The sequence below is a fragment of the Megalops cyprinoides genome, chromosome 20 (assembly GCF_013368585.1).
Source record: "Megalops cyprinoides isolate fMegCyp1 chromosome 20, fMegCyp1.pri, whole genome shotgun sequence".
NCBI lineage: Eukaryota > Metazoa > Chordata > Actinopteri > Elopiformes > Megalopidae > Megalops > Megalops cyprinoides.
This window is the reverse complement of record NC_050602.1, coordinates 18,251,186-18,277,611: the sequence shown is the minus strand read 5'-3', so window position 1 is coordinate 18,277,611 and position 26,426 is coordinate 18,251,186. Positions and strand designations below refer to the sequence as shown.

General features: G+C 43.2%; 1 protein-coding gene across 1 annotated transcript in view; it reads right to left on the bottom strand.

The window, feature by feature from the left end:
- LOC118795635 (lipoma-preferred partner homolog) overlaps positions 1–26,426 on the bottom strand; it is a 127,222-nt gene that overhangs the window by 50,599 nt on the left and 50,197 nt on the right. The window contains exons 4-5 of the mRNA XM_036554262.1: positions 7,539–7,648; positions 708–830 (exon numbers count right to left, since the gene is read on the bottom strand). Coding sequence (XP_036410155.1) covers positions 708–830; positions 7,539–7,648 — 233 coding nt within the window. The remainder of the gene's footprint in view (positions 1–707; positions 831–7,538; positions 7,649–26,426) is intronic.

Sequence of the window (26,426 nt, the reverse complement as noted above, 5' to 3'; positions counted from 1 at the left end):
TGTGTGTGTGTGTGTGTGTGAAAGAGAGAGAGAGACAGAGAGATTGTGTGTGTATATATATGTGTGTACGAGAGAACAAGAATGTGTGTGTGTATGTGTGTGTGTGTGTGTGTGTGTGTGTGTGTATGTGTGTGTGCACCCATTACAAAAAGGATCTGAACCCCAAGCCGATGAAATCAAATTCATCAGTGCTCTTAGTGAAATGATTATTGAATTTATGCTGGCAGCGCTATACAGTTAGGTCTTCTCATCAGGAAGAATTTCCATATTAACATTTGACACCGTATGATGTGTAACGCAACTGCTTCAGTTCAACCATTACAGACAGAACGGAACAAGAGCTGGCAAAGAAAACAGAAATTCTCCTGCAATCTCATGAAAAGACCCTTTTCCTTAGTCTCACACTGGCAACAGTGAATAGCGAGGAGTTACTTCACTCTAGTCATTCAGCACACTGCCTGCACTCCAACAATGAGGCCATTTCTAACACTTACTCACAAGGGCAACACCATGAATCAAGAGGATTTAAAGACCACTGTGAGCGTAGCAAGCTCACAGACACAGACAGAGGACCAGGGTGAGCGTGAAACAGCTACAGTGAGTGCATAAGGGCAACAGAAAGTGTGTAAGACACGGCGAGTGCGTGCGAGATACTGAAAGTGTGCAAGAGACACAAAGACAGAGGCGGGTCAGAGTGCTGATTTTACCTGCTGGGGTCGAGGCTTATAGGGTGAGCTGTTCTCCAGATCAGCCAGGATGCTGGTGAGGGAGTCGATCTCAGCATCCAGGCTGGAGCGCCTCTCCTCCAGGGTCTTCGTTGGACCTTTCACCTGTAAAAAAAAGCCATCCTCTTTGAATACCATCACTTATGAATTCCACAACTTGTGCGTGTAATCACCTGTGAATATAATCACTTGTGAATACCACCTGTAAAGACCTTCAACCTTTCACCTGTGAGTAACCCAAACATCATCACCCTTTAAGGAAGATGTGTCTGGCACTGTAGTTGAGGGGAAGGGAAATAAGACTCTTCAGGTCATTGACAGACACCAGCGTATTAAACAAGATGTTGCACACAAAGCTAGAAAAAACCTTAGCAATGGCCATAACCTTTGCCCTGAATTACATAAATGCAAGAGATCCATCCACCCAAACGTAGAAATGTTTCTACATCTCTACACCTGACGTGAATTGCTCGGTTTCCTATATTTCATAAACACACACTTTGGCGTGCGCGCACACTCTCTCTTTCTCTTTCTCTCCTGCCCTCCCTCCCTCCCTCCCTCACACAAAAACTCCCATTCACAGACACACACTCCCCCTTTCTGAGCTGCGGACAACATTAAGATTCACGGTTGGCTTGCTGCGACACTCTCGCCCTGGCCTCCACAGGCGGCACTGCTGTGGAACAGCATCGGGGCGAGAGGCCTGCAAGGGTCCGCTGTGAGCCGGCCAGCCATTCACCTCTGGCGTTCAAGATTCCAGCCACATCCACCCACCCCATTCAGCGCAACATCTATTCACACTGAACTCCCTCTTCTGTGTCTCTCTCTCGGTCTCCGTTTGTTCTAGCGTGCCATTCAGAGCACTGTGCCATTCCAATGTGTCTTCATGGAAACAAACTACTGGCTCAGCCACTGGGCTATAACATGTTTCAGCTGTTACATGTATCTCATCATAAGATCAGCTTGAAGAAAGATAAATAAGTAAATATTAGTTCCAGTACCAACACACTGATATACAGTACCAGTCAAAAGTTTGGGCACACCTGATTTAGTGGGGAACATGCTTGAAATTTGTCTCTCAGGCAAATATAAATAGTGACGTTGATGCCTATGTATGAATTTAATTTAAAAAATAAATTAATTTTAAAAAATATTTTTGGCTACTTTGAAGAATCTAAGATAGTTTAAAAAGAATAGTTTTTATCTGTTTAACACTTTTTTGGTTCGATTTGTGTTTTTTATAGTTTTGATGTCTTCACTACTATTCTAAAATGTGGAAAATAGTAAAAAATAACCCTTCTATGAGTAGGTGTGGCCAAACTTTTAACTGGTACTGTAATTTCCACAGGAAAGGTGACATAGATATGAGATAAATATTTTAACTCTTTCTATTCCACCCAAAATCTTGCTGTATGCAAAACCATTTTTGTATGAGTAATAAATGAAAGACAGAGGAAAAGGAAGTCTGCGTGAAAACCAATGAAGGAAATGTGGGCTGAGAGGAGATTTGAGTCATACTTGACAGAGAACAAATACCAGTGCTGCCGTAACCCCGTTATTACACGGATAGTAGGGATTTTTACATTTGCTCCCAATCCGAAATCCTCCATCTCTGCTCATCGTTTCTGACAGATGGAATGCGGTGGTGTCCTTTTGTTGACTTTAGAGTTCCATTTGTTTACTGTTTTTCTATGCATTTTAATCAGTCTCTGTAAAGAAGGGGTGGATTTTCAGACAGTGGCATCGTGGCTCAGTGCCATAGTTTCTTGTGTGTGACCACAGCATACAGTCAAGAGTTCCAAAATCCAGTCCTCCAATTAGGAACCAGAAAAAGTGGGAAGTAGAGGACTGCATTAAAAAAAAACAACCACTTACAACATCCAAGGTCTCCTGTTCTAGCTGTGTACATCCTGACACATTTTCCCAGCTAACAGAGAGGTAATTAAAGTCACCCATTACCAATGCTTCCCCTTCCTGGCGGACTCTCTTGATGTTGTCATACAGCACAGGGTCATGGTTACAATCCGATCCTGGTGGTTGATAACATGTTCCTAACATTAAGGCCCTTCTCATTTTCTCCCAGTAATTTAACTCAAATATCCTTGCTAGGATTTAGTGGGTCACTTCCTGCAATTTCCGGCACATTCTGGTTTTCTTTTATGTGCAGGGCTGCCCCTCCTTCTCTTTTGTTAGTTCTATCCTTTCTTGATTGTACTCCGTCTCTGTCCCCTGTATTCAGCCATGTCACTGTAATACCCACTATGTCAGTGTCCCCATTTGTCACGAGACCCTCTGACCCCAAATTATATTTTGTATACTTCTATTAGTCAAACAGCAGTCTAAGGCATCTCAGCCAATTACCTATAACCGTTGCCCCTTTTTTCTCAGAGCCACCCCCAAAATCATTATTAACTTTATTCGAAATGCCTACTATTAATATTATACAAGCAGTATTAAAAAAATCACAACCTTGATGAGGTGAACGCCTGTCACCCGTCATTTGGCCAGCCTGAGGATCCTTTCTTATCTCCCTGATCCCTGAGTCTGTCATTACTCTTATTAGTGTTTAGTCGTAGCACACAAATGCACCAGTAACCCCTCACCCCAGCTCAGCTGTAACCTGTAGCATTCATACAGGCTCACCCCCAGAGAAGCTCCAGTGCCCCATAAACCTAAACCTCATTCCAGCTTGCAGTCTGGTGGAAGAAACGAGTAAATCAACACTCAAACACCACTGGGCCGGATTTGTGGTTTGCCTTGCCTTGTATTAAGGTCACACAGGTTGAGGGCTAAATTATTAATTTGCCTCCATTCATACATTGCACAAACACTAATTCATTCAAGAGCTTGAGGGCCTTCTAGCTGACAAATACACCAAGCAGAGGAATCTTCTCAGGTGTACTAGTCACCGGTGTCACTAGCACATAAAAGATGAGAACAGGATATCACAGCAGTGAGCTCCCATGCCATTGGTGCAGAGAGCTCAAGCTCTCGTGTCATTACTGCCTACGGCTTAAATTCTCTTCATGGGAACCCAGAGCTGCTACCCCCTTCTCTCGGACCTCCACAAGCAGATTGCTGGAAAAATAACTTCTTCTGTAAAGCAAAGGCATGTGCATTGCTTTACTGGAAACAACAGATTTATGACTGGAACCATGCCGTTTTACTCCGCCAATTAACAGGGCTGAGATGTCTCTTTGCCTGATAGGTGTGATCTGTACAACATGTAGAAAGTTAGACTCTGTAAATCACCGGGGATACACATGAATCTTATGTCAACTTTAGTCTGCCTTAATTTATTTGTTGGAGCTGTCTTTAAAGAATTCTAGTAAATCAATCAAAAATGCTATCATTCTAATTAATGGTTTATTTTTATTTTGATAGCATCAAAATTCCATCTGGATGTTCTTCAGGGGAAACTGCATACGTACATACATACATGTATATTCCCTCGATTTGGTAACGCTTTCTGCCGACATATGAAAACATCGCAAGTTCCACTCTGTAGAGGAGAAACCCAAGGATCTCAATGAAAAGCCCGATGAGAGATCATCAGCAAAGTAGAAACAATTGTGCAAGTGTAACGGATCTTCCAATCCATGAAAAATGATTTTTTTGCCTGCTGACAATTTGAGAAGTGAGATCTAGTGGAGACTTTTAGTTTTTTATTGCCTTTTTAGTTTACTTTTTGGTGATGATGTCATCAGCACCCCCCCGGGGTCACGCACAGCTTGTACAAGCACCAGAAAAGTGAAACCTTGCACATAGCACTCCTCCCACACTGTGTACACCTGTACAGCCACACTGGAGTAAAGGTGGAGGACAGGTATGAAAAATTTGAATTACTGTAAAAACCAGGGGCTCATTATTGAATTTGTCCATGAGAAAAATGCTTTTGTTCCCGGTCACACACTGCGAGTGTTATGCGGGTCAAAGTTGCAGCACGGTGCATCAGGTTGCCACGGTTACCCGCCCACGCGGTCGCGTCGAATCACGGTTTGAATGCGGACAGTTCGGGCGAGGGTCAGTAATTGCGCTACCTATTCTTAAGGCAGCGGTTTAACCGGCAATGCGGTGCGATTGGGCCCAGCGTGCGGACCACAGGTTTCCCGTCAGTCCAGCGGAGACATTTAAATTACCACTGGATGAATTGAGAGAACGAAATGTGAGAGAAAGTTTCTAAAGGAATTAGGTTTATTCCCTGGGTAATTTTAAAGTTAGTTCCAGCAGTAGAACAAGGAGGAGGGGGGTTATTAATGGAAACTGGGAAAATGGATTCTAGACTAATAAAGCATTTTTTTTTTCCTTCAGATAAGTAGGTAAAGCTTTGAACACTTTTCACGGCCAAACAGATATGTGTTTTAGGAAGGCTTCGTGTCATCTGGTGTTCAGCTTCAAAAGGGGGCCACCCACAAAGATATGCCTAATAATATCGACATAAATCTGTGCATGTTAATATCCTCAATTTTTACAAAATACAAAAAATGTAGGTTACTAATCTCTTCTTTATCAATGCTCTTTTTTTAACACTAATTATCTAAGATTCTTTTGTCATTCATAAAAAATGTAATGAACTCGACCAAAGACAAAGAGTATTTGTTTTTAAACAAAGGTGAACTTCTACTTTCGCTCCAGTCAAATAGAAGGTTGGTTTCGGAAATACCTTTACCCCTTGGTTACTGTGTTTTTGAAATTAAATAACTACCCACTACCATACTCAAACCTTTCATTACATTACGTTATTGTCATTTAGCAGAAGCTGTTATCCAGAGTGACTTACATACAGTATTTTACAATTTTACCCATTTATACAGCTGGATATTTACTGAGGCAACTGTGGGTTAAGTACCTTGCCAAAGGATATAACAGCAGCGCCCTAGCAGGAAAAAAAAAAACAGCAACCTTTTGGTTACGAGCCCTGCTCCTTACCACTAAACCACACTGCTGTCCCTTTCAGTGAGCATCCATCTTGTGCATAGGGGTCAACACAAGTGTCTTTAATAAATCAGCTGTAGTACCCTATGACAGTGCTTGGGAAAAGAAATGCCGTGCAAAATGCCCAGTAGAATCTGGCCTTTGTCACTGCAGAATACATGCTGTCTGCCACACTTTGAGGCAGTACAGCTGGAAGAACAGACACGGTGATCCCTGGAAATGCAAGGGGCCGCCACAGGGACACCGAAAGCAGCTACCGTCTGTGAGGAAGAAACATTCAGCTGGGCGCTGTGCAATTTTAAGGGTGACGCACGCTACAAGAGGCAGCAAATAAACAAACGAAATGAACTGGCATGCCATACGCGCAACACAGACGCGGTGCCTTCCAGGTGGTTCCCTCGACACTCGGAGCCAGCGCCAGCTTTAATCGCGCGCCACGCGCGCCCCGGCGCTGTGCAGAGCATTCATACTGCAGAGGATCAATGCCTGCTGTGCCTAGCTGACAGCCCACATCTGCAGCGTGCGGAACAGTGATTGATCAACCTGCCAAGGTTAATAGCCCCACAGATCGATACAGCCCGTCCAGGAACAGGGCGCTGTTTAAAAAAAAAAAAAAAAACGTATGGGCGAAGACAGGAAGGGGGCGTCTGGGTGCAGAAAACGGGGGCCGTCGCCGACGAGCGCGGCTCTGACAGGCAGCTTGTGGCACTGGTGGAGCTGGGAGCCAGTCCCAGCTGGAACACTGCAGCCGCAAACCCCAAACAAGGTCATTCCAATCAACCGCTCCAGTAGAACCCGGGCTGTACGGACGGGGTGCTGAATATGACGATGTGAAATTATGGGCATGTAACTCTCGCTGTTTTATGGCCATCTGCTGAACAAATGAATAATGGAATAAAATCTTCCTCTGATCAAATCTGGCCTCTGAAGGCACTCACACTTGGACCTACCATGAAATGACAACCGTCACATTGGTCACAAAATCATTTACAAGCTGCGAGGGGTTCGAGTTACAAATTGATCACGGTCCATACATAACGCCCTGATATCAAATTTACGCTTTTTTGTTTTGGTAAAACTACCCCTGTGTTATTCGATTACTCAGGCTTAATGCTGATGTTGGAACCTTCCGGAAAGATCACCAGTGAAAGAACCACAGAGGTCATCTGAGATGAGCTTGGACAGATTAAGGGCTCAGCGCTGCACGCTTGGCAAAATGAATCCTGGGATAGTGGAAGTGACGTGGGCGTGCCAATAGGTGTCAGCCTTCCCTCTGGGTTTGCCATGGCCAAATCACAGACCCACTTTAGTGAGAGAGGACACGGGTACAGCCTCCGCCTCTCTCACTCTGTTTGAGTGACACTGTTGGACGAATGTGGGGAGCCACTCAAATTCTGCTCAGAAGTCTCCATGGTGACCAACTAACACTCATAAAGCATCACCACCATCTTAAATGTACAACCTGCATATTCTTAGCTGATAGGAAAATTCACTGACAGTCAAAATCATAATAACTGATTTCAGTATTGTATAGTTTGACTCATTCATGAAAAATCAGGAGGTCATTTTCAATGTTTTATGAATGAGGCCTACTGTCTCAGTTTCCCCAGTGAGAAAGCTGTCTCAGGAGATGATGCATCATTGCTGGTGCTTATGTAAACCTGCTGTAAAAATGTTGTCAAGCTCAGCCCACCTCAGCAAAAACAACAGTAAATTTAGTAGAATGTGTTTGAATGGCTTGCTTTTTAAGGTATCAGACTGTGTTGTCTGCTGAGTTCTGGCTTCTCACCATCTGCCAATCACCTGACTTATATTGATTAAAGCAACTTGGGTGCGGGTCAACTGGTGTGAGGGTCAAAGGTCACAGAGCTGCCTCACCTGTACATCGAAGGACATGTCAACAGGGGGAGGGGGCGCAGGGAAGGCCCCAGGGGGTGATGGGAGTCCGCTTGGGTTGTCTACAGGGGGCGGCGGAGGCGGGAAGTCACCTGTGCAGCACAGAAAACAGAGAAAGGTACACTCAATCATACTGCAAACCAAGTGCATGCTGGGTAATCCGTTAACCATTTAATAAAACCTCACTCATCATTACAACAGGGCTTACATTCCAAGACAAATCAAGCAAAAAGTCCCAAAGAAAGACACCGCATTCCCACGGTAACTAGAAAAAATCCACGTGTATTTAGGAAAATATTTTTATTATCACAATTTTTCTGAAGAGGAGAAACAGCACATGTGCATTTTGTCAGCACCATTTTCACAGGTGTATCAACAGGTAACGCCTACAAAGAAACAGCAGACAGTTTATTCAGGTGCGTTCATGCACTTAGTTCTGCTGCGGACTACTCAACGTGTCTAAATGGAACTGACAACCGATTAATCTGTCTGAGGTGATTTGCAAAGTACACCAGAAAAGGCTTAATTTCTGCATTATATGCAGTCGGATGGGTTACATACAGTATGCGCCACCATGACAAGTCCATGAGCAGACTGTCAGTGATAACCGTGCGATTTGTTCAGCACACCATCTGTAATTTCAAGTAACCATGTGGTTCTTCAGTGCAAGTGGCAATCGGGTTTGACTCGTAGTGTAGGCTGAGTACTGAGGGTAAAGGTCCATTTTGGGGTTCTGCTGACCCACTAATCCATGAAGCTCAGACCCATCTGATGGAATCCGCCTAGCTGGACTTTGACTCGACTTCACCAACGTGACCCAGATATTCAATAATTTGTCCATGTTCTTTAAAGCACCCTACCAAACATCAACTCAACAAATTAGGGTCTTCTTGAGATGTAATGGGAATTTGTGCCGATGTAAAGACTGATGAATCCAGCACAGATTTACTTTCTTTTGCTTTTAATCTCCTTTTCATTAAAATGTAATTGATGTCATCAATGTAGTTTGTCTGTGGCCTCTTACCAAATTAATTTAGCAAATCTTTCTTGAGTCTTGAGGGATGAGTAAAGACCGTGTAAAGCGCTATTTCTAAGAACACTAAGTAGGCCGGATCCTCCAGCGGTCCCCAACCTCTCAGACACACGCATGAAAGAAACGCTTACATAATGACCCTGTGACCTCAAACACAACATGTAGGAGTTATGGCCGTACTGAAATACAGAAATGTAGTCCTGTGTTTCGAGGTCAAGCTGTCCTTTTCCCCCCTCTCCTGTAATTAAAGTCACATGTAAGCTGCTGCTTAGACATATTTAATACATCAAGTTCCACGTGAGACGCTTTTTGGATTCAAAGTTATCTTGGGTGTTTTTTTTTTCCTTTTGGCAACAAGAAAGTGTTACTTATTTCAAAGACACATTTCAAATAAAAATCCTACTGTAAGGCAGGAGACTAGGTCACGCTGTCGTCTTCTGGTCTACTGTGCTTCTATGAGAAAATACAACGCAGGGAAAGTAATCGGTTGGCTGAACCAGGCAGAGATATGAGCCACTGACTTGGTGAGTTGTTATTGTACATCTAATTAAACACATTCTCCAGGGTTCGTTTTTTAAATACTCAATTAAAAAAAAAACTTTAATTAAATGTCAAGTTAGATATAGATGCCAAATGATAACTGTGCATTAAAAAACACTTACAATATTTTAGGGAATGCCCTGTGGTGGCCTTTCAGTAAGCTTAACGCATTGCACAAAGCTGGGCTGGGGAGAGGGGTGTATAAGGGCAGGGAAGTGGGCTTTAATGGCAGCAAAATGGGGCGAAATGGCAGAAGAGTGGGGTGTGAGGGTCAGGGATTGGGACATGAGGACAGGTGAGTGGGGTGAAAGGGTAACGGAGGAGGGCACTGAGGCAGGAGGGTGGGGTGAGAAGACAGGAGCGTGGGGCGTGAAAACAGTAGAGTGCAGTGTTAGGAAAGCCCTTGACTGCACATAAGTCCACACCGTAAGCGTGACCTGCGCAGAAAAACCCTGCAACTCGTACTGAAACTGAGTCAGTCCTCTACCACTCCAGAGCGGCGCGTTCAGCTCCGAGCCTCGCGGGCTTTCAGACTGCGTCAGCCCTGCCAAGCAGCTCATTAAGGCAGGCCTTCATTAAAGGGGCTCCTATTAGACTCAGCTCCATGGCAAACAGCGCGCGGCGAGGATATGCAGAGTTTGCGCGCAACCCTTTCCTTCATCTTCCTCTGGGGAAAGGGAAGACTCCGGGAGCCCAAAGCTCATGTTCAACATTTAACGCCGTATACCTCCAAGGAAATTCCGACAACAACACGGCATTTCGCGGTTAATTATTAATCTGGCGGGCGCTCTTATCCAGAATGAGTCGCAGGCAGCGGCGCGTATCCTACGAGGCGCAACAGAAACGTCATGGGCGCAGAGCAGAAAGTGACACATCCGTGATATAAATCTATGCTAAAGAAAGCTTATGAAATCTGTGATATATATCGGGTTAAAAGAAGCATGCGAAACCAGACAGCAGCGCAGTGGACTGATTGGGCCCTGGGCGTTGTGGATTTAAGACGTGATCAGAGGGGCCCTTTCTGCTCTCAGAATGACTGGCCTCTCGCTCAGCGCCGACCTTAAACTTCCCCTGTGCTAGTATCTGGTACTGCAAAACCGAGGCAGGCTAATGCCCTGGCAGACAGCGCCTTATAACAAACGTGGCATGCATAAAGACATGAATCATTTCATAAATTCCACTCATTCATTTCAATTGGCCATGAACGTTGGTGTATAATATGGTGTAGAACTCTGACAGACTAACAGCCACCAAGTTTGATGGCCAGAGATGGATGCCTGTACTTGTGTCAATAAAACACAATTTATTTTCAAGCTATTCAGTTAGCATATGACACAGTAATCCAATGTGGCTAATTACATGTGCTGTAATGTACCAGACTTGCTTGTAATGCTTATTAATGTACTATGAATGTACTTAATGCTTACCTCTGCAGAGAACAACTGACCACTGCAAGAACCAATGAGTGGCTGGTCTAAAGCTTACATGACATCTGCAGAGGATAACTGATTGCTTGAAAGCTTAACTGACTCCTTCAGAGGGTAAGCGGAGATGTGGATTCCTACAACACAATGAACGAGCCAAGGCCAGCTGCATCAATGGCTTTGGACATCCACACTGCTGCAAGCCACGCTCACCCCTGAGCTTTCTGGGTCAATGGGTTTTTACACAGTAAAGACCTCAGAGTCATGAAAGTCCTTCATGTTCGGTTGCAGCGTGAAAGCGGGAAAGTCCTGGCCTCTCAGCTTTGTCAATGTGAAGTCTTCGGAGCCACGTGGAGGTAGATGCAGTGAGACAGCGGCCTGTGTTCCATCCGGCAAAGGACCTCTGAGTCCAACAACAGCAATGACAGAACATTCATCACAGAGACTCTGGCATTCACTACTGCCGATATCATTCGGATAAATGCATCGCAGATTATCACAGCGCTAAGTCTGGCTGAAAGGCAGACACTGTTAGACGGCTATACACAACAGCGTATGCCAGGAAGATATCCCACAGCCAAGGACACACCGCAATTTCTAATATGCACCTCATTAAAGATGCATTACAGGACATCACTCCCTTGCCATTACGATGGCACTTGGTTGTGTCTGGACAGTGCTGAGCAACTAGAGCAAATACACAGGATGCAAGTATTACTGATGCTGATTTTCACTTCAGGTAACGCTACATGAAAGCCATTACACACAAAGCAAACCATGATCATGTTGAAGATAGCATTTGCCAATTTAGTGGCAAATGAAGCTCAGAGTGCCCCTTCTTGTCAACGCTTTGTGCTTTATAGCCATGTGAGATGGCCAAGATTGAGGGTAATCACTCATACTCGACTTTGTCATTTACATCCTCAGTATGATTGCATGAAACACCGCACATCTTTTTTTTTGTATCCGCAAACGGCATTCTGCCTACCAGTCCCTGGAAGGCCAGAGAATTATGCTTATGAATCTTTCGTATTTAAAGCGAAGGACAGTCCAAACTCTGGCAGAGTGAAGTTTCACTGACACGCTCCATTATCTGTGGTAGAAAGCACAAAACAGCAGCATGCTCAGCAACACACTTCCAGGATAGTTGCAGCCAATGCCTGTTCAATGTTATAGCAGTTTCACTTCCACTGATCTCTGGAGAGCCTCCGTCCCCTGGGTGGCCATTAAAACTAAAGCTAAAATTAGACTAGTGAGGCTTCAGTTCCTCACTTTCACACAAACTTCTACCCTCTCTTCAGAAGACTTAGCACAGATGAATAATAATGAAGTCAACTATTGCTACAGCTGTTTTACATGTTTCTCAGTACACTTAACTGTAGTATGCCAGAAACTACTGAGGGAACATTACTATTATTATTATTACTACTATCATTATTACCACAACTACTATGACCACTAGCTGCAGGATCGAGTGCTTCAAGCCAGCAAATGGCCGAAATGAGATTCTTATCTAGAATTAAGGATTGCAGCTGAACACCAGCATCATAAAACATCTACTGAATGGTGCATTTATTAAGCCCTGGGCATACATGGCAGAATTCCACCAATGCCATCTTATCTTGCATTTTCAAAGTCACTGCTGTGAAACTTTGTGAGCATAAACATCACATCTTTAGTCAAACCACAACAATTTCATATGCATCATGCATGGTGTCTCGTGAGCTTTCCGTGCATGAACAAAACGGCAAATTTTACATGCAGGGCTTGGCGTTAGAGCCACAGCGGGCTGAACAGATCTCCACACTACTTTCAGAACGTGTCCTAAGATGACACGGTCCTGTCGTAAATGTGTCTCTCTAAACCGCATGAATCGAAAAGGGCTATTTACAATGTGTTGACGGTGGGGGAAACTAGACGCTTCGCTGGTTTCACCCGGGAGCAGAGCTGATCTGAAACCCTCCTGCAGTCTGTGATACCAGGCGTTTCTCCACCAGGGCGTCCGGTTTGAGCAACGTCAGCCCCTGGTTCTGAACAGGGCGTACTCTGGGCTTCGGGCAGGCAGCAGGTGGTTCCTGCGTCAGCTCCATTTACGCAAAGCGACCTGGCCGCCCAGTGAAAGCTAAGGAGAGCGGTGGCACGGACACAATTTTAACACTGCCAACACATCACAACCCCTCTCCTCGTAGTAGGGTATAATTAGTCTCAAGTAATGGCCCTATAAGCAAGTGATTTTATGATGTAAGCTAACCCTAAAGGGTGTGATTGGATGAGGGGAACTGGGGTGATCATGTAAGCGAGTGGTAAATGAAGGCCCCCCAAAGGGGACTGCAAGATGGATCCACACGTGTATTTCCACACAAATTTAAAAAAGCATTTTCACAGTAACTAGAGCATTTACATGCACACAACCTTGGTACCAGACCAACGATCAAACGTTTGATCCAGAGGAGCCTTCCTCTGGGAGCTGATCCGTTTCAATGAAAGAGATGCGCTTCATCTTAGGCCTCAAGAGACTGATGATCAAGACGACTGAAGGCCCTAAAATCTCATGATCTACAGAACAGTTACTGAAGTGAATCCAGCACCTGTCAAGATTCAAATACGTTGAGTTTGTTAAATTACTGTTACTATTTAATACTGACATCCTGAAGACTATGAGTCACGAATACATGATAAATTTAACACAATGTCATGTTTCATTTTAAAGCTATTAGCACCATTTTCTCATGTATCCAGGGAAACATATGACACTAAGACATAAGTACATGGATGAATCAGAGAAATAAATACCAATATCAGAAACAGCAGATAATTCAGTTGTCAAAACATTACTTCATTTCACTGTAAAAAAAAACTCCAATTACTAAAAAATGAAGCCCCCAGCTCATGCTCCTCACAACAGCCTCCCACAGATACTGGGGGGGGGTGAAATCCAACTGCTCTGAAGTTTTATGCTTAGCTTTAAGAAATGGCTTCCATTATACTTTTAGCAAACATTACACATTTTTATTCTTTACTCTTTGTAGAGCATCATGAGTTCAGAAGACATAAAAAATTAAATAACAATAACTGGTTATATTTGTTAATCAAAATTAAGAACAAAGTATTTGAACTGCATGAATTTCTTCAGGAAGTCGCAATGAAGTGGGAATCAGGTTTTTAGCTGTAGGGGATAAAGGCAAGCTGATTCATGACAAAACTCTACGACAAAGACTGCGCAAACAAGTAGCAGACGGATCAAACCGTCTCAAACTCAGGTGCTTAACTCAGACAGGTATGTTATCTCAAATACATGAGACCGACAGATAGACAAGTAATCGTTTTAGCTAAATCTCTCCAACTGCTCTGTGCTTATTAGAATGAGCGGAAAGTCAGGATATGATTTTCCTTGATTCAAAACAATTCACTTGTCATATTCAGTCAACACTGCACAGACACAGCTTCAGACATTAAAATGGGGTTGGTAAGAGAAATCATGTGTTTCTGTAATGTAATAATATTTAAACTAATTTATGGGAGACAAGCCAAACAAACGTTAGCACACACTCCCACCCTGAATGCATGAATGAAATGAAATGACACGGTTGCAGAACAGCACACATGGTGATGTGACCGTACAGCCACTGCAGCTAGGAAAACAAGCTCAGTTGTGCAAATTGATCCAGAGCTTTGACGTTTTTTTTTTCCTCCTCCAACACTTGTGACCGCATCACTAACAATAAAGCGATCATTCCACCCCATCTATTTAATTACATTTCTCTTTCTACAGAATGAAATAAGCCCTGAAAATCACAATAGGACACCTCAATAAAATGCATAATTACGAGAGCACGGACCGAGAATAGAAGACTGTACCGATAACATAAGGACAAAGGTGAAATGTCTGCCTGGGGTTGCATAAACTGCAGTTGCACAAACTTCAACGGTTCGCTCTTCTTCTTGTGTGTTTGCTTGTCTGGGTGACTGACTCCTTCCTTAGTCCGAGATTTATTGCTATTTAAGGATTTTGTGTGTACCACCACACCGTGACCTGAAGGAAACAAAAATACCTGACAGCAAGGGGCCTTTTCCTGCACTCCATGCAGACTTTGGGATCTACCGTCTCAGTGTCTGCAGCACCGCACAGATGACCTAAATACTGATGCACCAGCTAAACCCAACACAAAAAAGTCCTTGATTTCTCTCTCCAAATCATTTGTAATCTGTACGGACAACTCGCACACGCAATTAATCCACAGATTACATGGTAGTAAACTACAACTGCTTCTAATAATTTTTAAAAATAATTTCTTTCACATAGAATCAAATTTGGCAGCAAATGAATCAAACGAAGTCAGCTGCAGCAGAAGACTGATCTTTCTCAGACATTAAGGAAAAAATGCTCTGAAGATCAAAGATCTGTTTAAAAAATGTCATGACTGTAAAGTATGTACCAAAGACCTGAAACCAGATAAAGATCAGAGCAGTTTTAGTTGTGTTTTTGACTTAATGATGCAGCAGCTTTTCCACTTTCCACTGGGTTAAATTATAGCTTCTAGGCGCCTTCCTTTTTCCTAAATTAGCTGTGAAATGGAAGAGTGACTTACTATCCATCTGGCTGAACATTCAGGTGACAAATTCGAGGTCTTTACAGATATAATTTTGTAAGTGCAGAGGAGCAGACCAAACCGGCGGTAGGAGAATTCCTGTGGGGCGAGACGTCTGGTTTAAGATTAAAGACAATAAAAGATGGGTCACGTATCTGCATTGAGCCACAGAAATAAATGCCACTGTACACTGCTGACTGCTTCAGTGGAAATATTTCTCAAAACAGTCCATTTTTGCAATGTGGCGTCACATTTTTTGATGAAGTAATTAATCAGATTAATTTGATAAAGTCATTTAAATACAAATTTAAAACTGCCACAGAGCTAGGATCTCTGCTGGTGATTTGCAGAGTGGTTATGTTTTGACTTTGTTGTGAGCTTTGTTGTGAGTTAGAGTAATCCTACACTAGAGTCATAGGAGATCTTAACAAGGCAAAGGCCAGCGGCTGCAATACTCACCTGTCACCTAAAACCAACCGCAAAAACAAGAAAAACAGAAAGGACTGAGACAAGGCCTCTGACCGAGGCCTGTCCAGGAGGTAGTTCTCCTGCTGACAGCGCCTCATAGGGCTGGGGAGGACTAGGCAGGGATCAATCACAGCAGAGTGATGTTATGCTTGATTTGGCCACTGAGAGATTTTTTTTTTTCTTTTCAGTTTCTTTTTTTTCCTCATTGATAAATACGTAACAGAACAGGTTCCATCGAGAGAGATGCAGGAAACAGAAAACAGGAAACAGGTGGCCCTGCCCTGCCTGCTTTCCTCCAGTCACTTACAACATACATATGACAAATCACAGGACTGGAAACATCAGAAACTACTTGGTATAAGGGTAACACTATATAAGGTGGACATGTTACCAACAAAACCACTTTGTAAATACTAAGTAATTAATATGTAATTACATTGTATGTACTTCCTGTAACCATTAATGTGAAAAAAACAGTTGTAATAACATAATAACTGTGTTTCAGTGGAGGTAGAGACATAGGTGGAAATTAGTTACAGGTAACTTTCACACTGACACTGTGAATCATTATTCTCCTCAGAGAGTCACAAATGCAAAGTGTGTTCCATCCTGACACCTTACTCTAACCTCAACTCCACCCCTCACCCTGAGTCAAAGACTTCAGCTTACTACAACCCTAAATTTAAATACAAACGAACCATACACTGGAAAATATTATTATTTATGTAATAATATTTTATATTATTAAAATATTATTACAAGTTATGCAACAATACGAAACTGCATGGAGGTAACACTGTATTAGCTTGTAGTTACACAGGGCTTATTAATGTAATTATGACAGACTTTGTAGTTACACAACAGAGGGACAAAAGCAGAAATTATTTAAAATCCAAATTTTCTGTAATTCCTTTTCAATGCAATCCAAGTTCAAATAACACACCCAAGCGCCAACTACATCCAGGGGTCAAGAACCAGGAGCCCAGAGCAGTGGTCTAATGCCAATAGTCAACTACATATGACCATGCCCAGAACATCTTTTATCAGGCCCTACAACTCTTTCAGTGACACAAAGCAAAAGCCACAAAAATGGCGACACTTGAGGATGTGACATCACCATGTGAGTGTGAATCATAGAGTGTACAGCAATTTTTGCAGATATGACACTGATTGGCTGTGGAGCAAGTAGAGGAAAACACAGCAAGACTAAAGTAGCTTTTCTGTTGAGCTATTATTTGCTTATTTATTTAGGAAGTAACGATGTACAACACATTTATCAAAAATATAATTCTTCAGAATGTATTATTTGTCTTTGTAAAAATTTAAGGATTAATACAGCCACAGAGTATGGAGGGTGAAGTGGAGATTTTGGGGAAAGGGACTAGTTCACTATATGTACTCATCTGACATCTGTAAAACATACTTCAAAATTACTTTGTCTGGTAATCCTCTGATTATTTCATTTTAGAGACATAACACTATGCTCTGTCTCACTGGCAAGAATTACTTCCTACATTGACCCAGTTCATAAGATTTAATTTGACTTGTGACATACATCATAATACCAGATCACTGGCATGTCTTACTGAGGTTCTTGGCTATACAATGGAACATACTCATACCAAACTAAGTTTCTGCATGTCACATGTGACCCAAGACAAAATAAAATGGAGTATATCAAAGAAATGGATGTTTAATTTTAGGGAATGAAAAATACTTTTTTTACAATAATCCACTTTTTATAAACAACCAAAAATCCAATTTGATATGAAATGAGAAGTAACTCTGCAGGGGTGCTCATGCACACCACAGTGTACAGACTGCACTTGTGTTAATTAGACCTTTCTCCTGTTATTACTCGACTGAACAAGATGTGTGACTAGTGCTTTCCTGAGCATTGCACTGTAACAATCTTTGATGTTTATTCTCTGAACTCCTCCCTGAGACATTGACGATTCCAGTCACTATTCTTTATGATCTTCAACATTTCACAGCTGTAGTGAAAAAGAGCCTAATGGGGGTTGACATGGCATATTCCCGCAGGGAGGTTCTGAGGGCTCTAGCAGGTGGTGAGAGAGAGATCCACTCTCATGACGCAATACCAGCACTACAACAAAGAAGGGACAGGCTGGACCCAGCTGCGGTGACTCTGTTTGCAGTTGAAACTCTGTGCGTGTGTGGACGACAACCTCTCGCTTGGTTTTCCATAGTCTTTCACACCACCAACATCTGCAGCAGCATATACTTTAAAACCTCAAATCAAAGCTGCACAAACAAGCAATCATCGGCCTACTGGCACAAGCGTGTAGGACACTACCTTAGGATGTCATTACGGTCTGCGAGTTTGGCCCGCATCTCAGCCGCTTGAAGATGACACGTCTGAGTGGTACTGCTTCCGGCATGACCTCTCGGCTGCCGTGTCAAACCACTCTGTATCCATAGGCTACCATCTAGCTCCAGCTCACCTCTCTCACGCCTCTCCTTTCAGAACTTCCTGTTCAGCTCTTTCCATGCCGTGCTCGTGACCGCTGCAGCTGTGGTTATGATTGGCACTGCGCCCAACCAGCTCGATTCCACATCAGGTCTCCAATGCCACTCTCTTCATCCAACTCGCCATACCTTACAGTCCAGACTGTTAATCAGAACACCCCCCCCCCCGCCACCCCCCACCCCAGTGAATCTTGGGAAGTGTAGTCCATTCAGAGTCAGTCACTTAGGCTGGGTCATCATCATACATATAAGATCCCTACAATGTGGCCCCCTAAGATGACAAAAACAATAAAAAACACAACCCCCACCACATATTATTACCATCTAGTAGTAAAATGTGGTACTGTCCTGTCGCGAACATACAGAAACAGACAGACTCCAGCAGTACTCTGGGAAAGGAGAGAAGAGAGAAGATCTGCATGCATGGATTCCTTACCCTCTGATACAACAGAGAGACAGGAGAGGGAGTCAGACGCTGCCACCTTAGAGTGGCTGTGGGCTGGTGTGGGCCTCACGCCCAGAAGCATCACAGCCAGGTTCACTGCTTTTCCCTCGGGTGCAGACAAAGCACTTCTGCTGAACAGTGCTGCACTCACACCGATGCCACAGAGTATCAAACCCCTTGGGTCCACAGAGACCGGGGCGGAAGGGAGGCCAATGAAACAAGCCCACCCTCACAGGAAGAGCCCCACTGAAATCGTTACCACTGTTAGTCCTGTTTCCCAACCATGCCGGGGGAAAGTCACTGTACCATTGAGGTGAAAACGGCAAAGGTTATAAAATAAACCACTAAAAAATAGATGTGAAAGCATAACATATTCATCAGATCATACTATCATACTATCATTTGACAAAGTAGAAAAGCGACTAACCAATTTCCAATATAGGTACTGTACTGCTGGATTTAGTGCCTTTTCCTCTTAAGCATGTGCAAACAACATTACATACAATGCCTTTGGATCACAGTAGTCATGTAGCCATGTGTAAAGACATGTTGAGAGGACTATATCATAAAAGGCATGCGGAAACGCAAAGCTAAGCTCGAAAATGCAGACACAACATGCGAAACAGGTCAATTCTGCCGGTCGGCCGCCGACCTTTGTCATTTCCATGGCGGGAGACACCCAGCACTCTTTATTCCTGCCGTTTCCAAAATGGGAGCTGCTCTTTCTAAGAACAGGGGACGACCCCTTCTCCCTGGAAAAGCAGCTGAACCCACAGGGCCTGTGCGCTGGTGTGAATTACCTTGTGGAATGTGTAAATGCTCTACTGGTCTTGTTTACAGGCGTGCCCCGACCCTGAGTGGCACTGACAAAACACACAGCACAGCACAGCACAGCCGCATCAGCCCTCACCCCGCTAACCAGGCCCTGCTGCTCTCAGCAGCCCACACAAGATCTATTAGGCTTCCTAACTGCAATTAAACAGCCCTAAAAAAATGGTCGTGAGCTTCCCTCACTCACTCAGTGAATATCTCTCTCATTCGCTCGCTGACTTGCTCATTGGCGCACTCGCTGCCCGACAGAGCTGGTGAGTGAGCAGCTCCTCCCAAGCCACACACAGTACCATCCTTTCACTACTAGGTGGCGGAAAACACTAGTGAAGACATATGCTTAAGTGGTAAAAGGCCCATCACATAGGTTGCTCTTCCTGTTGTCTATGAAAAGGCGAATGCAAGGTGGCAATGGCAAACGTTCTGAAAAGGCAGAAGGCATTTCTTGAAACCCTGGAAAGCCATGAAATATATAAGCAGAGGTATCAAAATTGCTTTTTTTTTCTTCCTTTCTCTCTACCTTGTGTTGGTCATTGTCGTATTTAAATACTCAGATACTCTATGTATATCACCCTGCAAATACTGCTGAACTTGTAGAATTTCACCATGTTGTGTTACAAAGGAAACAATAAAAACAAAAAAGAATATACACTAAGCAAAGACAGGCAGGGCATATGCAGGGTCACTAAAGTAGCCAAGCTTCTGCAATAGGTGTTTACATGTATATATGGTGACACCATAAATCCTTCCAGCCTTCCACCTCGTGATCATTCAAATGTTCAGTCCTTGCTTTGCCGCATTTCCACCACACTATAAACACACCCACCAGACACAGACAGACACGGCCATCCGCAAAGTGTCGCTCATTCAAAATGTGAATCCTCCACACCTCTTTTTTTTTTTTTTTTTTTTATAAAAAAATCATGCACACAAAATAACAGCCTTTGTGAATGATTCTCATTTTCTGTTCTTTTGGCCCTCTCCCACAAACACATCCATATGGCGTTCTGCAACACAGAAGTGTGTGAGATAGCAGCTGACTGCACAGGAATAAAATCATGATTTGCAATGCAATCCTGTAATCAAGAACAGATGAATACTTTCAGAGAGGTCAAAGCAAATGTCAACCGTCTCAACATACGAGCTGGCTCCAGTTTGCAACATGGGCGTGCAACAGCAACATCTGACTTATCATTTGCTCTGTCTTCACGTCATATTTTATCAAAACATTTGGGAGGCCTGAGCGAGCTATTTTTTTTTTAGTTCTCTATTTGTAAAACAAAGATGCCTAAATCCACAGGCATTGTTTCACTTGGGGATATGTGCAGTATTACTGGATATTAAGGATCGCGTGATCGTCTGTTTGGGATTCCCTGAGTGCCAGCACATCTGGGAGGATAATGTTTTCCACGCCAAAGAAAGAGGCCCTGCGAGTCAAACCACACACCCCTCTGAGGACTCCAGTTTTTTTCTGAAATTCTGCATGTTTTCGAAACACCAACACTTTTTTTTTTTTAGAAAACGCGCTTCGCTTTTGTGCTTCGTTTCATAACCGTTTCCGGCGTTATTCAACCACTCAGCTCTCAGGGGAACACTGACACTTTTACCCGAGCAATTCCTGGTATCATGTAGCCATCTGTGAGACAAAACACAGACAAATATATGTCTAATTAAGTATATATGTTTTTTTTTTTTTTAGAAAAAAAACCCGTTCAACTTTTTTTTACACTTGATTGCACCCCCAGCAGAGGCCACACACAGATGTGATTTCCTCAGCCGCTTGAGGTGGGGTCACTGTAGGCAGCTTGCCTCTCTGCATGTCTGTCACATTCTAACCGCGGCTCATCACAAAAAAGCGCCTCTGTGACACCTGTCCCAGGCAACTAGCGCCGGACCGGACCAGGTGACACCCGGGGGCGTTCACTGATGCCACTCTACTCTGTCCACAGAGGCAGAAGGTCCCCACTGAGATGTCCACAGTGAGAGCCGGTGCTCTCTGGTAACCTTTCCTCCAGACACTCCTTTCCCCAGTACTGACACATGTGACCTTCCAGCCCCGGGCGTGCGGAGGTAAAACGCATTCTCCGACAGACAGGTTTAAGGCAGAGATTATTGGATCAGGGTTTCAGATCCACTAACTCATAACTTCAAAAACAGACACAGAATTTATGAAATGACTTGTCTGTGAGGGACAGAACAGCAGAGAGAACATATATCAAAATATTCCACAGGGGAATTTAGAAGAATTTTTGAACATAATCAAGAAACAATTTACCAGTGTCTGAATCTTCTGGGCATGCTCAGATGCCATTACATAAAGTGGTCAGGGAACTGGATTACAAGAACCTCGTTACCCTCCAGCAGTACTCAGCCCAAATCACTTCAGCAAAACATGCAAGTTGTGTAAGCCTCTCAGGAAACATCTATTGGCTGAGCCAACAGGTCCTGTACAGTAATGCCATTTTGGCATATAATATAGAGGGAAATGTTTTGCATGTTCATGCACACTGACCATGGGCTTTTATCAACAAGTGCACCAGAAATGCACAGCAGACAACATAATGTTGTCCATCTCATTTTAAACAGGAGAGGCTACTGCTGCCGAGGCAGGGTTAGCATCCTTCACTCTGAGTCAAGGAAAACAAAGGCTGGGTCGGAAAAGAGCTTTCAGTCTTGCTCTCACAGTGACCTTGGTCCTAAATGAAATCTCTCCCTTGGCTCACTGACATTACATACCCCCATCTTATAGCACTAACTTACAGCCTTTCTATCATAAAGGCACTGTGACATATATGGCACATATGCCAACACTCTGCATATGGACTTATAAAGCACCTGTACTTTATAAAGCCTGTTTGGCTGATTACTCATTACGTGTTGCCTTGGATACTCACTTAACAGCTTAATTTACTAAGCCCCATTCTGTAAGCCAACTTATAAAAGTATCCTGATTTACGATTGGTTTATGATGCTGTGTGGGTCTGGTGCCAGTTATAATGCGGGGAATATGGGTTCAGTAGCTGTTGTTTAACATATTTTGATGCAAAGATGTTTACAGAGGCGCTCACAAATCATGTCATTATAACGCTGTAAAGTTCCCTTTTTTGCAGATATGCATCTGAAATATTGCCCCTTCAGTTCTCAGCGGGTCACAGTGCTGCACTCTGTCGCTACGCCAGCTGATCGCAGCTGCACTGAAGCGAGGACCGGACAATAACAGCCTTAACCACAACCACACCAAGTTTATCCAATTTAGGCCGCACATACTTGGCTGCAGCTTCGGACTGCGACTATGAAGGCAACGGATAATTCGCTCTTTGTACGACGAGTTATATCAAAGGTTAGAATTCAATTAAACCTGCCATGCAACAGATGATAAGCGTTGACTTTGGGAATGATTTCAAACCAGCTTTACAATGTTTATTAGGCTCAGTAATGGTTTTCAGGGCAGGTGCAGCATGAAAATGAGCCACGTACAGGGGAACAAGGCTGAGGGCTGGCTCCCATTGGCTGCGGCGGTGTGGGAGAGTCTGGGAGGTGGAGCCAGCCCCTGGGATTGGGGCCCAGCCGACCGGATGACTCCTCTGATTCGGCAGCCTCAGGCTCCCAGCATTTCAGGGTTCTGCACTACACAGGGAATTGTTGCATCAGGCCTCCTGCACACGCTCTGATTTTAACCCCCCATTCAGGCATTTTAACGGCCCTTCTGAGTTTGTAATTCATGTTCGGCGTTGGGTTTCACGGCCAGTGAGGGACTGTCAGCAGCCAATGAAGAACAACTGTTCAATAAAGAAAGAGCTGTAGAATCACGGGGAAAAAAGCAGCAAGCCCATCGTGGAATAAAGATGATGAAAGGCATGATCACCAGGCCGAAAATACACACTGGACAGAGGCAGGAAGGAATTTATTGAGCTCTGGCAAGAGCACGAGGGTTTACATAATCCATCTGCTAACAGCAGCATGCTAAACCCGACAGTGTGAAGAGGAATACCACTGTGATACACGCGAAACCAACCTCTCCGCAAACCTTGGATTATGACAACAACAAATAGCAATGTAGTAGTAGAAGCAGTAATAACAGTAAAAATGATAATGAGCTGCACTCTCGCAGCAGCTGTATTCATCAACTGTAAGCAGCTTTGTCATCACTGTAACCCCTGACTTCAAAAGGCATTACTGTAAGAGCAGGGTGATTCACTTTCCTCCCGGTGATTCCACTTCTGAAGCCTCGCGCACACCTCGGCGACGCACAGCAGGAACTGCACACCACAACACTCAGCACGCATCAGGGGAGACTTGTTTAGCCAATTACTCTAGGGTGTGAGCGGATGAGCAGATTGAGAGAGCCAGATGGGGAATCTGGTATCATGATACCGCCTCCGCGCAGAGGATTCTTTTATGACGACAGCGAGCTGGAACCTCGGTTTAGCGTCTCCTCCGAAACACGGGGTCTCATACAGCACAGTGTCCCCATCACTGAACTCGGACAGTGGTGTGCTGATTGGTCCAGAGGAATGACTGCCCACCTGCTGTCCCACCCAATCCACTTTCAGCATCAACCTGGCTTTCCATTGAGGTCTCCCATCCAAATAACCAAGCCTAACACCAATTAGATTCAGCCACCAGGCAGGAAGAAGATGGTATAACTTCCTGAAAATAAATTCTAATAATGCCTAAACCTGGTGACAGGACAACAAACAGCGTATTGTGGGGCCCAGACTTGTTCATCATGACCTTCATAATATGTACAGCCTTGCAGGAACTGTGGCCTAAATTACTAACATGTAACCATATGTGACCAGACAGCAGGTTACACTTCAACCTGACAGCCTCGCCCTTTAGCTCAATGTATCATGTGTCTATGACTACTTGAATTAAGTTGAGTTCAGATGAAGGGTTCCACTGAAATGCAGAAGAAGGGTACATCTATAAAAGGTTGAATGCAATCCCATAATACAAGCATGGAAAAAGCACATACAATAATGTATGTTTATTCTGACGACCTGGGTAACAAGTATACAGGAAATAGAATATACTGTGAATGGTACACCAAATAAAAAAATAAACCACACCCAGAGCTGGACACCATTACCTAACACCCCCCTCCCCATGTTCTAGAGTTCCACTCATCTACAGCCATAACAGCTTAACATGCACAATTTTTAGTGAGCCAAAAGTCAATGTCTTTTTCGAGTCATTACAAGGATCAAATAATATCTGTGTGTAATTTATACCCACTATGGCTCAATGCATTGGCCTCTACCCTCCTGGTTTGTTTTACAGCTGGGAGATGAAATCTGTCTCTTTGGGGTGGGAAGAGTTTAGTGTCTCTCCTAAAAGGACCCAACGCTACATTGTTTTATAAGGAAAAGTACTTTGTACCTCCGTTTTTATTATTCTCATTTCCCAGCATTCCCTGGGACCCGGGGACGGCAGCGCCAATATTTCCATTACACCACCAAACCGTCAGTGTACTTTTCCCACACGCCTTACAAACAGAGGAATCTCAGTCGGTGTACTATCCCAGAATGCACTGGCCTTCTTTCAAAAAACCTTTGACTGGAAAACAATAACAAGCTACTGTTTTTATTATGATTGGTCCAATTAAACGGCTCAGTCCCACAGAGGGAGCTTCCTCCTCTGCTCTAAGCTTGAAGCAGTTTTATGAAAGACAAAGTTCATTAAAAGATCGTTGAACTGTGAGAAGTGGTCATAATCTACATTTAATGTCGATTGTTTCTGCATGGCTGAGAATGCAAACTAATGTAAACAGGGGCCAGGGTACAGAATGTACTGACTGAAACAGTAGCATGTTCCTTTCACATTCAAAATCGCTTACACTGCTGCTTCTCTCAGACTGGGTAAACACATTCACCTTCCTATACGCATATTAGTAACGTCTGAGTTCTTACTGGCATTACATACTATCTAATCTGTAACACAATATAGCAGTAAAACATGAGGATGTGTACTGGAATTACCACGAAACATAACATAAGCTATCCTTTAAGCAATTACGTAAACAGGCTTGGGGTCATTTCAGACTCCCGCCACAATTCCTGCGCATTCTGTAAGTGATGCATACTGCCTGCTGTATGCATGCTGTGTGTGATTAAATATTATCTTTTAGCAGGACTGCAACCTGTGGAGTTTCAGTGGTTCAGAATCTGCCATTGTGAAAGATCAATAAATTTGATAAATAAATAAATATAATAAACAAATATAATATAATAAACAAACAAATAAATTCAATACTGCATTTCTGGCACATACCTGCAGCAAACTTTTGACAAAATCTTTTGTCAAAAAATACATTAAAAATTATGTGTCATGAGTCATTTTTAGCATTTTCCAATCCAATGTTACTCATCAAAATATCTGATAAAACTGTATTTATAACTTAAGGTCACATCAGTTCGTGTGAAACAATTTATTCATGATTAAAAATTCCTTATTCATTGATACATTTCAAAGCATACTTATGAAATAGTTAACAAAATATAAACATGAATACTATGTACCTGATGCCAGATTTTCCAAAACTAGGCTGATGCTTCACATCATTATAATGCATTAGAAGCTGACAGAGCACTTTAATTAGGCATCGGAGTGAATTACACATTAATTAAACATAAGGTGTGAATGGTTTCCTCTTTACTATAGGTACAGATGAATTTATGATGAAGGGTTACTCATTAGTGAATCAATGGTAAAGGTGTGAATAACTAATACATTAGTTCAAATTAGGTACTGTAACTTTAATGTTGATAACTTTAGTGTTATCAAATATCTTCCTAAACAGAAAAAAAAAAATTTAAAAAGCACAAAAAGTCTTGTGATAGCACATAATGCAAGACACATAAGAACACTGGCCCTATAATGTGAAAACAAAATTACCGAAATTAAAGTCATTTATCCTTTATGTAATAACTAATGTAATAATAATAAATCTTTGTCTTGTGATAAACTTTCTGCAGTATGTTTTACCTAACAAGCTGCGCATGTTTTAGTATTTAGTTGGAACTGGGTTACACCGACTTGAAATAATTGAAA